This window comes from Athene cunicularia, assembly GCF_003259725.1.
Source record: "Athene cunicularia isolate RWA chromosome 1 unlocalized genomic scaffold, athCun1 chr1_part2, whole genome shotgun sequence".
Classification (NCBI taxonomy): Eukaryota; Metazoa; Chordata; class Aves; order Strigiformes; family Strigidae; genus Athene; species Athene cunicularia.
The window spans coordinates 78,840,864-78,857,796 of NW_020799092.1; the positions used below are offsets into that span (position 1 = coordinate 78,840,864).

General features: G+C 45.8%; 2 protein-coding genes across 3 annotated transcripts in view; one reads left to right on the top strand and one right to left on the bottom strand.

The window, feature by feature from the left end:
• The window catches only part of MKLN1 (muskelin 1), an 84,490-nt gene extending 73,349 nt beyond the window's left edge, over nt 1-11,141 (top strand). Inside the window, exon 17 of the mRNA XM_026862636.1 lies at nt 1,634-11,141. Coding sequence (XP_026718437.1) covers nt 1,634-1,754 — 121 coding nt within the window. The 3' untranslated portion in view covers nt 1,755-11,141. The remainder of the gene's footprint in view (nt 1-1,633) is intronic.
• Nucleotides 11,142-12,131: 990 nt separating this feature from the next.
• Nucleotides 12,132-16,933, bottom strand: part of PODXL (podocalyxin like) — a 35,896-nt gene continuing 31,094 nt past the window's right edge. The window contains exon 9 of one of the 2 annotated variants that reach the window (XM_026868125.1): nt 12,132-15,827. In XM_026868125.1, the coding sequence (XP_026723926.1) occupies nt 15,633-15,827 (195 nt within the window). In that variant the 3' untranslated portion in view covers nt 12,132-15,632. The remainder of the gene's footprint in view (nt 15,828-16,933) is intronic. The other variant, XM_026868124.1, reaches the window with a different exon arrangement.

The window sequence follows — 16,933 nt, forward strand, 5'->3', positions numbered from 1 at the left end:
CGGTTCGAATATGTGATGTGCCCCTACTTAGACATTTGAGAGATTATTTATAATGACCAGTGTCCAATGCCTTGGGCCCATATTTAAAACATCTGTCACCAGAGGGTTTTAAACCCATGCCTCCCAGGATCATTTTATGTCTCTTATTACATCTGATGCTTCACTGTTACTCAAATAAACAGAAGCTTTGGTCAGAATAAAGCACCTCCTGTCATGTCACTTTGGAATCTCACAGCATGGCTACAGCTCTGTTTGCTGTGATAACTGCAATTCCTGGAGTAGTTTGGTTCGCTCTGTTCTTTGCAAAACTAGTTCTTTGGGCAGAATGTCAAGAGTGAAGAAAACAGTGGCGTGTAGGGCTGGAAACAGGAGGTCTGAGCCAAAGCTATAATTTGTTTCACTGTTCTGTCCAGTTAACTCTTTTAAACAGTTGAGAGATTAATCCCGGGCAAGCTGTAGTTCGGCTATAGGCATAACTTACATTCTTGTAATAATGTGTTGTCCTCAAGTTACCCAGCTCTCCCGAGGAGCACGGATGTCTTCAGTTTTTGACAAACCCGTAATTCCCAGTCTAAGGCATTGAGGGAAGGAAAAAGCCCGCTGCACTATCTTCCCTGCTGGATGAGGAAGCTCTGCTGAGCTCGTGCGGTTTGGAAGATGTTATCTAGTTGATGCTGTAGGATGAATTTTTTTAAAGGAAGAAAACCCAGGTTTCAGAAGACTGTTTTTCCCCAAGTTTTAAGTGGTCTGAAAGATGAATTAGTTCTGAAGTCAATATAATACTTTGTTCGGAGGTTGGCTTTACAGATAGAAGGATGCATTCACCAAGTGGTGCTTCTAAAATAAAACAAAAAAACAAGCTCTCCGTGCTTTGATTAACACGGTTGACTTTGATTAACTGAAGAGCAAGTTCACTGAATTATAAAAAGCATTCCTTTGAGATACCAGTGATTGAAGTAATACAAAGCAGAGGAAATCGTTGTATGCCCACTCTATTGTTCTTGCTGTTGATGGTTTAAGTATGGGGATTTGGATAAACAATGCTGCTGCCGCAGACTGTTGGGTCGCAGTTCTTCATAAAACTAGTTTACAAAGCACCCTTGTGCCAAGATGTAGCCTGGGTCCGCGGTGAAAGTCCAGTGACTGAAATACTAACTCTGACTTGGGACTCCCACCATCGGCAGAGCTTGTCTCAAGAAAAACTGCAAGCAATACAAGTACCAGTTTTGGTTAAAACAGTAGTGAATTTAATGAGGAAAGCCTGAGGACAGAAGAAATGAGGCACCAAATAAAAATAGCTACACAGATTTTTGTTTTCTGGGACACCAGAGCAGTCCCCTGGGGAGTCTTGCTTCCCCTCTTTCTTAGGACTGTCGATGAGCTTGACAGCCGTTTGCTTATTAGTTTTTATGGCATTTTGATTGCAGCGTTGGCTTGGGCTGACGTCACCTCTCTGTGTATGTGCATGTAGTGGTGGGACGGGGAGCTGGCAGCCTTGTTAGTTGTTGGAGGCAGAACTAGCAAACAGTTAACATCTGTCCAAAATGGACAACTGGCATGTTCCACAGCTATTAAACTGAGCGTTTAAAGTAGTGAGCGCTGACTCTCTTTCCCCTTTTTTTCCTCCCCCAGGATTTTCAGATGTTGACCACACGTACGCGCAGAGAACTCAGCTGTTTGATACACTAGTTAACTTCTTTCCAGACAACATGACCCCTCCTAAAGGCAACCTGGTGGACCTCATCACGCTGTAATGGAGCAATCACTGGACATATGGAAGAGGGGGAAAAGCATCCATTTTCAGTATTTTAATTTTTTTACTGCATTGATTGACTGCTGGGATGAAGTAATATAGTAACCCCTAGGTGTTTGAAAGGGGTTTTATACTTGTATGGTGAATCCCTGAAGCTTTTCCCTTGGAGTAGGTTAATAAAATGTAACTGACGTACTTCTGACTAAATATATATATTTTTTCTGACTTTGGATTTGGAGTTGGCAAATGTAAGATGAAAAGGTGGGGGAAAGAAAAACAGAAAAACCCAACAAAACCCAATCATGCAGTAATTTTTTTTGCCAGTAGGGGAAAATTGAGATTTGTGGGTTGTCTGGAATTAAAGATTAATGGGTTTTATTTTGGGTTTTGTGAGAGGGGAGGGGGGGAGGCTGTTCTTTACTCATTTGTAGCTAGTCATGGTATATTGCTTTACCCTACAACTCCATCCTCAACAGCTGAATAACTTGGTGGCAGGACACTGGCACGCGTTGAGGTAATAGTGATGTGTGTGTCTTGAGTCTCGTAATCGCAGTGTGTCATGTGAAGGGGAGCACGTGTTACATATTATCTGTCTCCTTGCCCCAGAATCGGGCTGACAGTCGTGTCTAATTGCATCTGATACCTGATCTAAACCTGAATACATACACGCCTGTCTTCTGCTCTCTGGAGCCTTCCACTTAAACCTGACGGGTAAGTGGGAACCTCGGAGAAACCACTGGAAAACGGGAGTGCAGTCGTCATCTGCACAGGCCCCTTTTCAGGGATTATTCTGTTTTCACTGCTGTGCTCTTCCAATGAGAAACCATGCAGGTCGTCTCAACTGGGTCTTCCACCGCACACACACCCAACCTCTGCAACCCGATTCTGGGTTGGGTATAGGATTTCTGAAGCAGATTGTCTTCGTTTACATGCGCCTGTGCTTCTGTGTGCGTTTGTCAATGTGTAAATGTAAAGAGGATTGCTCCGAACAGCTTGTCTCCTTCCTATGTAGTGCAGCTCTCATTCACTTTTAAATGCATTTTAGACCTAGATCTGAATGTGAGGGAGGCCTTTTTAGCATAAATCTCTTTGAAAGCAAGCTGATGCATATGTATACAAAATATATTCTTCCTTGCTGAAAGCCTTCTTTATAAATAAGGTAAGGGCTTGGTGCTGCGCTGTGAAGCGGAATGAAGGATACGCATACCCAGCATTAGAAACTTCTCGCATTTGGTGTCAGTGAGCGTTCAGTACAAACTGGCAGATGTAAATATTTATATGACACTGCAAAGCTTTATGTCCAGAAATGTTCATGCCGGTAGGGTAGCATTGCTGCACCCACTGTGGCTACACGACTCCTATTGAACTTGATGGAAGTCTTGTGTGTGCAAAGATGATTTGGACTCTTGAAATAAAGAGTTAGTGAAGTCTCTTTTTTTCAGAGCTCAAGTGTCTGCTTGCTTTGATTGCATTGTATTGCCTCTTTATCATGTTCTTTGTGTGACTTTTGTAGTCCTGGTACGTTAGAAATAAATTTAAAAACTCATACTAGTGTTTAATCACTTAGAAAGGAACAATATGTTAGAGGCTGGGCTTTGCTTTGTCTTCAGGGAGGACTCTACAAATACAGTGTTTTTAAGTAACCTGTAACTGGAGATTGTTTGGACATTGTATACTTTGGTGGATGGCAAATCAGATGTCTGTGGAAGAATCCACTCGGTACCTAGTGCAGTAAATGAAATCTGATTAAATTGTTTCTTTAAAACATTGCAACTTTTTTTCTTCCAGCGACATGGAAAGTTTTATGTCGCTGAGAGGCTTTACGGTGGGCTACCTTTGACGCTTTGTGGACTAGTTAAAATAGAGCTTATATGGTCTGAATGTTGATACTGGCGGTGCTATACGGGTGGATTATTCCAGTTGAGGCGTTGCTTCCATTGAGATTGAACTGAGCACTTTCAATGCAACCAGCCCAAATGCTGCAGCCCTCTAGTACTTAAAATTTTACTGCTGTTGTGCTCCCTTATCATTGATCTCATTGCCTGTCTATTCTCCAACTTCAGTCAGAAGATTAATTGCTTCTCGTGACAGTTTTCTAATCAACCAAGCTCTTCATAAATTTTTATGCGTACACCTTTGACTACGTGTGAGGCTGAACGCAAAAGATACAACCAGACTGAGGAGCCGCCGCGAACAGACAGCAGAAGTTTAGGAATGCCAGAAGCTCTGTGAATGGTGTTGGTGAGCTGTGCGTCGTGTCAGGCTTGATTTGTGTTATAGGAATTCGATCAAAACTCATTGTTCTCTGTGTCGGGGGTGCGTGCAAAGCCTGACAGCCTGGCTCAGTTTTTCGTAGCATAGCGTGAATGAACGATTTGTGTGAGCGCGGTGAGCGTTGCTTCTGCAGGACTGACATCCCAGCTAATGAGAGCACTTCAGGATGATCAAATATTGACCTACCTTTATCCTGAGCAGATCGATTTCAGCTCGCACGAGCGCAGTTTATGGATTACAGCTGGTGATTAACCAGGAGAAACTGTGCTCAGCTTCGGAGTATTTGTTGAGCAGCAGAGGCACCCTGTGGCCAGAGAGGTTAATCCAAAGTGAAGGTTTCTTGTGCCTTTGCCAAGGGTCTTTCCTGGTTCTGTGTCCTCAAAGCTAGGAGTCAAAATGAAGTGATTTCTTTGTGTTGGTGTATGCTACGCTACCTTGACTTCAAAACCGATTAAAAATTCTGAGCGGTGAAGCATAAATTCCCGTTCAAAATAAGCCAGTTACTGACAGGCAGTTACAGGGAGAGTTTTAATTTAATTACATGCAGATCTTTAAAGATACTGGTGATATTCCAGGAAAGCATTAGATGTGATCATTACAGAAATAGTGAAGTACAAACTGAAAAGAAACCCACTTGATCTGAAAACAGCCACCTGAAAATGTTTCACAGCACAGTGCATGCAATGTACTAAATATGCAAGCTCTAGATATATGAGAAGTCTTCAAACCTCACCCTTACAGCTTGCAGAGCAGAGACTGCTTTTTAGCTTAGACAAGACAAACGTACTATATTTACATTCACCTTATAAGGTGAAGGTGTGTGGATTTAACACTGCATAATCTTTGCACTACAGTAGTTTTTCTCTAAATTATGTGTTAACTTGTAAATAAAATATTGCAGAGGAAAAGCATCATTACTTGTCAGAGGGATTCATTATGATGACTGGGGTCTTTAAAGCCAAAATCAATCTTAATTTTTTTTTTTTAAAGTCCTTTTGAGATCCGTGGGTTTGGTTCTTCACTGACGCTGCCCTTCAGCATAGTCGCGCTTCCAGTATTATTCAGTAGATCATCTCTTTGGAAAATGTGCAGTCATTCCTTACGCAAAGTTGAGCCTATTGAGTGACGTATTTTCCTAGAGAAATAAAGCCCTTGACATTTGATTTTTGGTCACTTGAGTTAGGCAGAATTGAGTGTCTTAATGTTTGTCTTGTATAGCCCCTTAGCAGGCAATGAGGCAGAAGTCTTTGAGTTCTCCCAAAGCTACTTCTCCGAGCAAGTACTGCTCTCGCAGTGTTTTCATGTGGCGGGTGGCAGAAGGACCTGCTTAGATGATATTATTAAAAATGAGGAGACTAGCTACCTTCCTGCCTGTGGTTTTTTTGGTTTGTTTTGTTTTGTTTTTTGAGGAGCCCATTAATATTGATCCAGGGAAGACCTAAAGGGTGATACAACGTGGCTGTTGAAATTAGTTGTATTTTGTCATCTGGCTTGTTTAAAGATAACATTTATGACTTATTTATTCTCTTAATTTTGCGGAGTATAATGAGAAAGGAGAGCTAGGTCTTGTAAAAGTTTAGTTTATACTTTCTCTGGACACCATCTTGTACGTATAGTTGTAAGTAGTCATATCCCGTTGTGTAAATAAATGTCTGGGATTTGGATCTGTTTGCCCAGGATGGCTCGGTGAATGCTGGGACAGGCTGGAGGTTCCTACCAGAACATGAATTAGCAAAATCATACTCTCATTTTGGAAAAAAATCAATCTGTGAAGACCCAATTTGAAAGGCTTTTCTAAGGCATTTGCCTTGTGCCGTGGCAACTCTAGCGAAATGAGAAAATTTTCCTAAAGAGCGTAATAAAGCTTCCCTTGATGAAGATTGTACTAGAGCGAGGGTGCAGTGACAGGCTTAAATTAAATTGCTGAAACTTTTTGGTCGCTGATTATAACAACCTAGTCTGAAAACTTAATGGTTGAAGAGTCAGTAAGCAAATTATTTGGACCTACCTATTTGCAGGAGAGCAGGCTCTTTGCAGTTATGGGCTAGTGGCAAGGGACTGTGGTAGCTTCATCTGCCTATTTCTTTAATCAGCAGCCACAAGTGTCAGGGTCTCCATTAGCTGTTTCTTCTTCCAGAAGAGCCTCCTTCCAAAGCAGAGTAATGACTCTGGAAGAGCGTTTTCCACAGGGCTTTGTGGAACAGCTGTTTTCTGAATCATTTTCCTGATGTGTGCAAATTTTTAGAAGGGGTTTTTCTTTGTCACAAAGTTGTACGCTGATCTTGCCCTGCTGTGCGAACCTGCACTCGTGAGTGCCGCAGATGATGAGCGATAAATTCAGTGTTCTGAGAAACACTTGAAGCCTATTTGCTGCTCTTACTGTAAGAAAGATTAGCATTAATGCTGCTTGTTTCAAATGCAGGAGGGTGGCAGGGACCTGTAAACGCTAATACTGTTAATTCTCTTGCTGCCTCCTGTATTTCGGAATTGAGAAGGAAATATTTTTGTAGAGCTTATCGGGTGAAACTTTTAGTATGAATTAGCTCTGCGCAACTTTAAACTTGAATGCTCCTACATCTCTCTGTACATGCAGTAATTCTGTTGATGTAATGCTGTGCCACTTCTGGGGAAAACGGTGAAAATTACTGGATACGTCTCCATTTGGTATCTTTCTTTTTAGAAGTGGAAAAATGTCTTGTGAAACCTTGAGTCCCAGTGTATGCTTTGAATTTTAGCTTATTAGTTGCGGTTGGCTCGGGGTTAAGGAATGTTTGGCTATTGTCAAGTGAAGTCCTGACAGTAAAAGCGGTTCATGTATGTCTCTGGAAGTGCTTGTGTTGTTTTATAGCTGTAGTTATTACAGAAACAGAGGTGGGCCCAGTTTAAAAAACAAAACCAAAACACAAACAAAAAAAAAAAAACCCCACTCAAATTATTGCTGTTCTGATGAGGGGGAAGATTATAGAAAATCTGAATGAGCTTGACCAATTTGAATTAAGTACACGTGGTAATTTGGAGATGGGTCTTATTTTGTGAAAGAGTTTAAGAACAGCTATATGACTCGTTCTTGATATAAATTGGTAGTAGTGTATCAGCTGTAAATAGTGTTGAAATGTAAATGTACTGTCAGAAGCTTGTTAGTGTATCTAAACGCTTATGGGTATGGTAGACCCTATCATATCCTGTCATGGAAAAGGTTATGCTGGAAATTATTCAAATTCTGGTAATGACTTGTAGGCAAAATCCCTGTTTTACTGAAAGCCTCTTTTATAATGAAAAGTTGGAGTGGAAAAAGTAAGTTTACTGTACTGGAACCATTATAATAGTACAAGGCTGAGCGCTTGGACAAATTGACTCCAGATGCTTTTATCTGTAGGCAGTGGATCCAAACGGCGGTTTCAGCGTGGAAGCCAGTTAATGACCTGCTTATTGCCGTTTGAGAGTCCCACAAGAAACCGTCAGGCTTGATGCCAGAAGGTATACTTTTGGCGTTCCTGGCGGAGGCCAGAGAACTGGACGGAGTTTTGGATTATCCACGTATGCTTTGGTTATATATGTACAGCTCTGAGGAGGACAGGGGTTGTGTGGGTTGTTTATAACACCGGTTCTATGGCTTAGGTTTAGAGCCCTGCAGGACAGCATCTTCCCCAAACACAGACCCTAAAGGTAACACATCGCTGCTGTCTCCTTTGCTTTCATATACGTGAACTCGATCCGTTAGTGATGATCTCCAGCTAACTTGCTGTGATCCAAATTCAGTGCTCTGCTTCTGCGTACCTACAGCCACAGATTTCCTTAAGCTGCTGTCAGTGTATCACTTCGGTACCCAGGAATCTTAATTTATACTTGGTGCAAAGGTACATGTTGCCTTGGCTTCCAGCTGTTTGCTGTAACTCAGCACAGCTTTTACTGACGACCTGGAGACTGTAAGTATTTGAGTGCTGTCAGAAGACACTTCAGCCCTTGTGTGGTATTGCAGCTCATTCCTGGGAAAGAGTGGCGGAAACGAATAGCTCAAAACTGGCTCCATCGAGTTAGATTTTTGTTTTAGCTACTAATTTGAAAGGAAAATCTATCACTGGCATATATGCCGCCCAACGTGATGATCAAAGCGTGGTCCCTTGGGTACTCCTCCATTTATTCTGAGTTTTTTTTCTTACCCTGTGTGACTGTTCACTGCTATGAAAATGCTGTGCCTTCAGACTTCCCTAAGTTTAACGGAGTACTTGTTGAAGAATTCAAGGTTAGAGCTGTGTGGTGGTTATTGAGACATCGGTTTCTCCATGTCACATCATCACACTCTCGTTTCCTTTGCAAAACTCCTTACTGCTGCCTCTGAAACAGTCAGGGAGGATCCTTGTGATTTACGCTGATCTCCCCAAGGGCTGTTCCTCCTGCGAGGTAAGGACGGGGAAGCGTGGGAGCTGATTTCCCAGCAGCAGCACGGTGTGCTGTCAGCCTAGCAGTGCAGCACACACCTATTTACTTGTGTCCCTCCGTGACCCCACGTTCAGCACTGTGGTAAGCTTTCCCTCCTGTCTCAGCAGGGTTTATTTTGCCCGGCCCCAGGAGCGTGATAGCTGTTTGACAGAAGAAAAAGGTGACGATACCAACCCTCAAGTCGTCCTAGCTTTCTGCCACTTGCTTTCATCATCCCAAATCTTTCAGCAGTGGAGGCAAACAGCTAGTAGTCGGGGCGTGGGGTTTATTTCTGCAGCATAGCAGGGCAGAGGGAATGGGAAGAAAAATAGGCTTGGGGATAATGTAGCGGTGGCTCATGTGAGTATGTGTTCAAGATGTGGTCTGTCTTTTTTGGAAGGACTTTGAAGACTCTCTTAAGTAGATTCTCTGTTTAGAGCTTATTATTTTAGGCGAGCTGGATTCTCTGGCTCTCTTTCAAATGGCAGTGATGCAATACTAGGATCTTCTAGTCCTGGAGCTTCACCTCGAGCTTTGTCCCTCTCCACCCCAAAGACACCGGAGAGACTAATACAATTGTTTTTTTTTCTTCCCAGTCTCTCTGCAGCTATTGTAAGGAAGCCAGCTGGGCTTAACTCTGTTCAAACATACTGGATGGAGACTGTGCAGCACAATCAGCTATCAGACCAGGTCTGGCAGTCTCAAGAGGCTGTTAAAACCTAAAAATGTTCTGAGCTTTCTGATGAAAGCTGCCAGTGAGATTAAGGGAGATTAGCTGCTTTTTAATTAATTTGATGGTGGGGAGGTGAGACCACAACAGTGGCTCCAGTGGTTGCAGTTGTCTCCACATCCCGAATACCAGCTGACAGGTTTTTCTCCCCAGTGATGAGAAAATAGTTTAAATATCCCAACTTTGTAACTAGCCACCCAAGGGATTCAATCAATTACGTTGTGTTTCACTAAATAGAAAAGTGCTGCAGTGTGTGAACAGAGTCTGTTCATTGAAGAACCCACTTTGAGGCTGAAAAGTGATGTGTTGGTTGTTTTTTTTTGAGGTTTTGACAAAAAACTCAGCCTTTAAAAGGGGAGAATGACTCTTACCAACCTGTGCAGTCAATGATTTCACTGCAGATAGTCAGATAGTTCCGTCTGAAGAGCAGCTGATCCTTCTGCCTCTGCTTACCCTGCAGTACCATGTGCTGTTCAGAAGGCGACAGCCTGTTTTCCTTCCCCAGGCAGGGTGGAGAACTCCTGTGCTGCAGAAGACTTTTATCTACTCGTGGAGGAGATAACTATTGTGCCACTGACTTGTTTCCCCTCTCTTGTTTCTCTCTGCCGTGGCAATTGGGAAGGCAGACTAACAGTGGAGGCTGAATTTTGCCTTCATCTCTCCCTCCTCAGTCCTGTCCTTCCTGGCCTCTCTCCCTCCCCTTGATGTTTTGATATGCAAAACACTTGTCACTTCAGAAGCTGCTGGGCTGGGTAGTGGAAAAGAAAACAAACCCCTAGTTATTAGTAGCTGTTACTATTTACTGAAGCTGTATTTTCTGCTGTGTCTTCCAGCGTACCCTCCTCCACAGCAGGAAATGCGGGGATGCTGGGGAGACTGTGAGCCAGAGAAAAGAACTTAATTATACAGACAAATGTGTTTATGGGAGTTCTGGAGGCCCAGAACCTCACCGGCCACTTTGCCTAGGGGCAGAAAATTAAAGTCCGTTGGCTCATTCTTATTTGATGGGAGATGATGTTCCCATCCTTGTGGGCTGGGGGTGATGTGTGTCTTGTACATTTAGACGTTGAGAGGCAGTGTGTCTAATTTTAGAAGTATTGAGCCTTGGTAAGCGTTTTCCCTTCGAACGCTGTACTTTGAAACTGCTGAAATAACCTCTCTTTTAGACGAGTTGGTAACGCAGACAGGATCTGGGTGGCTTGGGGTTAAATGCTGGTAAGCTGGTTGGCTAACCATCACCTGGTTAGGGGGGCTTTTTCAAGCTGTTTCTCTGAGCTGTTGCCTCTACTTTTATTGTAATGCTATACTGTGTGACGGTTGGTTTGTCTGGACCTCCAGTGTTCGTTATCTTGTCTTCTCCACCCTCGTGTGGTCCCCAAAAGCTGGTTATCCCTATGTAGTGCTTGGAGTTGTGAGTGTCCATGCCCCGTCCACAATTTGGCCTTTTTTTTTTTTTTTTTTCCCCCGTTTTGGCATCCATCTCAAAGCATTTGCACCTCTACAGCAATCCCGCAGATTCTGGTGTCTGTCCTGCAGTTGTCTCGGACGCCTGACCCCAGGAGAGCTGAACTGAGAGGCACAGACAGCCCTAGGCTGGGAAGGGGTGTCCGTGGGGTGATGAATGCTGTGAACTGCACACGTGTTTTAATAGGCAAGTCAAATACTGACTAGTCCTGTGTTGGAGCCCTTGGTGGTTACAGGCATCATTCCTGGACTCTGGTGATTCCCCATCCTGCCCTTTACTGGTAAATGGATGATCTTTGTTCAGCCCGGAGTGTTAATTTTCTTCCTTGGCATAAATCATCTTTGGTAATTTCTGGGTTGATATGTAAGCCCCATGCTGTATATAACTGAATGAGTGATATGAGAATATCTACAAATGTAGTTATGTTGTATGTAATGTACATAAGGAGAGAATGTATTTTGTTCATTTTTTTTTCTTAATAAAAATGTATATGCTAGCAAGGGCGTTTATTTAAGATCTGTTCCTTCTAACATCGCTTGCTTCTGAGAAGGGGAAAATGTCTCGTAGCGGTGCAGAAATTGTGAAATTTGGTGGTGTGTGATGCCTGGGCGGCAGGCCCTGTTCCTGCTGGAGGAGCCTGCCCTGTCCCTCCGCACTACAGAACAGCTGAGAAAATATCCTGTTCCCTGAAATCAGTGATGGGCTGGGTCAGTATCACATAAATCCATCGTGCGCTTAGCGGTTGCAAGAACTTCTACTGGGGAGGAACACGGAGTTAAAACATAGGGTGATGCAACCCACCCACTTTGAATGTTCGTATCAAACCAAACTCCTTTTTATTTTTTTTTTCCTTCCTTTGCATAAGTGGAAACTTAACCTGGAACAAAATGTTTTATTTTGGGCACTCGAAGGCAAACGGAGATGCTGAACTGCCCACGCTGCTGCTGACCCTGCTGCTGCCCTTGCTTGGCAGCTCTCCCTCGTTAGGCTGCTTCAGTTTAGGGACATGAGGTTTGGTTCCCTCCTCCACAGCCTGAGGGAAGTGCAAGGGGAGGCTGCAGGCTAGGACTGAGTTAGGACGAAATGCAAAAACCGGGGCAAGCTCCCTCCCCATCTCCCAACACGAGCCGAAAGCCACGAACAGTTCAGAGAGGTGCTTTGGCTGCAGTGGGGGGCTGCTCTTGCCCGCGTCAACTGAGCATCCCACGCCTCGGGGTTTTCTATTTTTTAATTTTTTTTCACCACTGTCCTTTCTGCTGCATGGGAAAAATATAAGCTCCTCCATGGCTGACTACCTCTAAAAGTCTGGGTTGGATTTACTCCCACTTTTCCAATAATTTTACATGTTCTTGCTAGCAGGACCATGCAGAGCCTGTGCTGGATTTCCAAATAAGCTCAAACCATCACCAGTTGAACGTAACAGCTAGTTGTGGCTCGCGAGCACGCCCTCTGCTCCCCCCACCCCTTTTCACTCAGCTGAGAAGCAAGTCTTTTAGATAAGAAGGTTTATTGACAGAAATACATGATGCTTTCAAAATATATTTGTAGGAAAATGCAAGAATAATCTCTACAATCCAGTTCCTCAGTAAATTCCAGTGTAAATCAGACTCCTGTCCCCGTGAGAGATGCTGCTATACAGTACGTAAGAGCTCTAGTATATGGGCAAGGTTCAACGGGTGGCCGCCTTGGGAAATAAGTTCTCCCTCTGCAGTCCCTCATGGATTATATCTTCTGCTGTATGTCTTCCGTAGGCAACAGTCACAGTATCAACCTCATCAGTTGGGTCATGGCACTGTGAGCGGGAGATAAATGGTCCTAAAGTAGTTACAACATTCCTCGTGAATCCGAAAATAGAAAAGTCTCTTGCAAGGACATCTGAGCTGCTTGTAAAACTCCTCACCAAAAGGTAAGAGCAATAATCTCTTTGTACAACGTGTCGGATGTTAAAGCTGTTTTGAGGGAGAGAAGAGGAGTGCAGGGGAGGGAGGTGGGGCAGGGAGGGAGGGGAAATGCCTGGGTAGATTTTTTTCTTTTTAATTATTATTTTTGGTCTAACAACTATGGCTACAGTCTACAAAGGGAAGGGTTAAGGCCAAAGATGCTCATCACTGCATTTCCTACCTGATTTTTTTTTTTTTCAAAGAGAATGTTCTCAACATAAAAAAGTACTGTTTTTCCCATGGAAATAGTTCTTTAAATAGGGGAAGGAAAAGCTACTATAAAATATTAGTGGTTTAAAAATACGGTGTCTGGAAAAATAAATAAATGTACAATTCCTATTCAAATATAAATCACTATAAGCACTTGCTGAGCAGTTAATATCTTCAGTGGTCTCTGCTCGGAAGATTTAAGGATGCTCGATCTCAAGCCTTTGTCGGGTTCTCTTGGAAAGTCTTTGGACCTGATTCATTAAAGCACTTTGGCATCTCTTTGCTGGGAAGGGGGATCTTTAGGCACATGCCAAAACCCGACTGCCTGGAGATGCTCTGCCAGGGGTGTCCTTACAGCAACGGCAGCCCTGGAGGCCAAAGCCTCGCTGCTGCCCCGTGTTTTCACCACATTTATTCTCTGTGAAAGATAGAAACGTGAGGTCACCAGCCTGCTGACCATCTCTCGGGGCAACTGGGAAGCAAACACGCTCACGAACACAATTGCAAATGCCGAGACCGGTTCTTTGAGCCTTGCTGCAACGTTAAAGAGCCGGGCTTGATGCTGGGGACAAAGCCATGGCGTGGGGTTATCTGGGCGGGAGGTGTTTTCCAGCGTTGCGTTGAATTTTGATCCCCTACCAGACTGGCCTTTAGCTTTTTCTTTCTGTTTGTTGTAATTTTTTTCCCTGTTTTGTTTTAAATTCCACCCCCCCACCCCACCCACCCCTACAAAATTACTTCCCCGTAGTGCAGTGCACAGGTAAGCGAAGTGTGCTGAATACATTGCTCATGAATAGCAGGAATATTTACATACAAAAATATATCCGTTTGAACGCTTCAAACTCTGCCCTTGGGTACAGGAGAGAAGGGAGAAGAGCCAGTCCCTTCGAAAAGACATATCTTCTGCCAGCTTCTGTCCTGGGGCCGAGCAAACCACCCCGACCCTTTCCTTTGTGAGCACTCCTGAGGACTGACCCGAGCTGGGTTTCTCCCAGTTTTTCCATTGCTCAACTCCGCTTCTCCTCTTGTTCAGAGCAGCCATGGGAGCAGAACCCCATCGTGATGACCTGGTGGCACAGCCTGAAGGAAATCACCCCTTTGTGCATCGAATACACGGTTTATGACAAGTAGGGGAGAGGAAGGGCTGTACTCGGGCACCACTCTTCATCTGCAGCTCCTCTGGCTTGCCGAGGCCTCGGGACCATCACCATCCTCACGTGATGGGACATGCACTTGCCCAAGCCTGGTCCTCTCCCTCCCATGTGCTGGAGGATGGAGCCCTGCTCTGATCCCTGCCTCCGCCAGGGCTAAGCTGCTTCACCAAAGCCAGAGCAAAGGTGTGAAACTCCCCCCATCCTTTTAAAACCATTTAAGAGCTCTGTTGGGGAGCAGAAAAACAGAGATGGCCTCGGTCCAGCCACTTCCTGCTCCCACATATTTTTCTTTTCCCCTCCAGAGACTTATGGCAAAGGGAGAACTGGGCAAGAAACCAAGGGCTGCAGGACAAAGCTCAGTCCCAGCTTCGCTGCTGAGCTGGAAATGTCTTTGCAGGCCTCTGTTATTTTACTGGCTTTTGAAGAAGAGCTTGAGAGTGCGGACTGAGCTTATAAACCTCGTGGGGAGGAAACACCAAGGGCTGTACCAATGGAAAACCCTGAATGCCACCAAGCTACGTGGCTCATGCTTCTGTTCCTCTTTTATATCTTCTGCTGCTCACGCAGGAAAACATGACCACAAAAATCACAAACCATCATGGTGCATGTAACCCACGGTCTCGGGAGATGATGGCTGTGGGCTGTGAGATGCTGCTGCATAATTACTGAAAGGCAATCAGTGCTTCTGTAGGGAAATGCAGCAACAGAGCTGGTCTGCGCTGGAGCTGCGCTCCTGCACCCTGAAACCCCCGACTTCATGCGTGTGCTAGTGACCAGGCATCGCTCTGGGTCTCACTAAACCCTTCCTAGGAAGAATGAACTCAAGGAATAACTCCTTTTCCTCTCCCTTCCCTTTGCATCGATACAAGCAGCTGCTGCACCTCTCCAGGTCTCCAGCCGGGTGCAGGATCCTTCCCGCAGCCCTTTGTGGCACAGCTGGTGGTGGCACGCGGCTGAGCATCGCTTGGCACTGCTGCATCCCTCCCGTCCAGACGGGTCTGGGTGTGTTCGTGGGCCTCCTGTGCGTTTCAGCTGGCAGTTTGTGGGGAGAGGATGGAAACTGGATTAAAAAAAACAGGCTGTTCCAGATTTTTCCGCTCGATACCTGGGCGTTTCATGTCAGGGAGGGCAGAGCGATGACTAAGCTGTGTGGGCCAGAGGATTTTTCTAGCTCTAATTGCCAGGTGCCGGTTTGCTGTTGAGAATTGTGCTCCCTTTCCCATCCTATTTACATTTACTTATTTTTTGAGTTGCTCTAGAGCTGGAGGATGCTGTTGGCGTGGTTGGATGTGGGATGGGAGGGGATACACTCAGAGGAAACACCAGCAGCTCTTTGGGAGAAAAGGCACCTCATTCTCCCCTGGCTGGTCAGGTCTGTCGTGGTAGGTCCTGCTGAGCACCCTCGGGTGATGGAGGATGCTTGTCTGGATGCGGCCACCGTGGTGGTTTGTGTTGACAGTGCACCCCAGAGGCGTCTTCTTGTGTCCCTTCCTCTTCCATCCTGCACCCCACATGGTGGCACGAGGGGCCACGATTAGTTCATTAAGGAATTTTCTGGGTTGCGTTGGGAATTCTGCCTTGTTTCGGAGTTGTGCGTGCGTGTGTGTTTATGTCGGGATTATGATTTTTTATTTTTTTTCCTTTTAGGGGGTGGTGGTCGATTTTTTGCTTGGTAGAGTTCTGTATCCTATAAATGTGTGTCCTCCTCTTCCTCCAGGTCCTCCTTCATAAGAGTGTCAAGAGGAACGATCCAGCTGTCCCCCAGCTCACCGTTGAGGTTCACCTTCTTCTCCTGCATTTCGGAGGAGGTCTCCATCACCTCCAGCGTGGGGTTATCGTGGTAGCCGTTCTCCATTGTCTGCAGCTCCTCGGTCAGGCGCTGCTGCGAGGAAAGAAAACCCAGAAACCCCAGTGAAAAACAGCTTGGCCCTGCTGTACATGCCACCTCGGGGCCATCACCTGCCAGCCAGCCGTGGCTGCTGCCCCGTGTAGATGTATACAACTACATAGAGAGACTTTCACAGTGAGGCTGAGGCTGGAGGCTGCAGTCAGCGCCGGCGCAGCGAGGGGACAGCGTGGAGCTGGTAAGAGAGAGACTCTGCTGATGGTGGGAGGGAGGAAAGAACAGCCAGAGACATGTGGAAAACCTCCCGGAGCATCTGCCAGCTTCAGCCTGGCCACGACTAGGTCCTGCTGGGACCTTGGGGAAGAGGCTGAGCATCGCAGCCTCACCCCAACCCTGCGTCCCAACTCCTGCCTCCCTTACTTGACTCTGTTCTTCCCCTCCCCTTTCTGTCCCTTTTGAGCTGCTTTATTAATATTCTCCCCCTTGACCCCAAGGCCAGCTCCGATCTTGCAGATGGTGCCCCCCCCCCCCCATTTCTCCCTCCATAAACATCCTCCTCCTCATTCTGGAGCTCAATTAGGCAGGCAATGATGAATCAGGCACTGTATCACCCTGCTCCTTCGGTAGACCAGGCTCCTATCCAGCCCTTCATCCCCCTGGCAGACCCCCAGCCCATCCTAATTTTGCATTCACCATGGCAGTTCCTTCATCCCTGTCCTGCCCTGGAGGGATTCACTGGGCAACCTCAGTCCTTGGTCATCCCTTTTTGGGGAGCACAGGACGCTCTGTGGGCACCCCTATTAAAATCTGCCTGGATTTACAGCTTGATCTATTACAGTGCTCCTAATAAATGTCAGGAGACAGGCGTGGGAGGGAATCCATGGAGAAGGAAAGGGATGGAGAAGCAAAACCGCAGGGCTTGGTGCTAGCGGGGAGGGGGGGATGGCTGCAAAGGCACTGCTGGGGGTCCCCTGGGTTGCACGTGGCAGGGGGCTGTGGGCAGGGGCAGCTGGATGCTCGAAAGCAGAGGAGGCACCTGGGCTCTCACGGGGGGCTGTTTTGTCTTGTGGAGTTGCTGGTACAACCCTCAGGTGGATGCTCGGGCAGCACTTTCTCCCCCTGTGGCAAGGCACCCCCCCCCC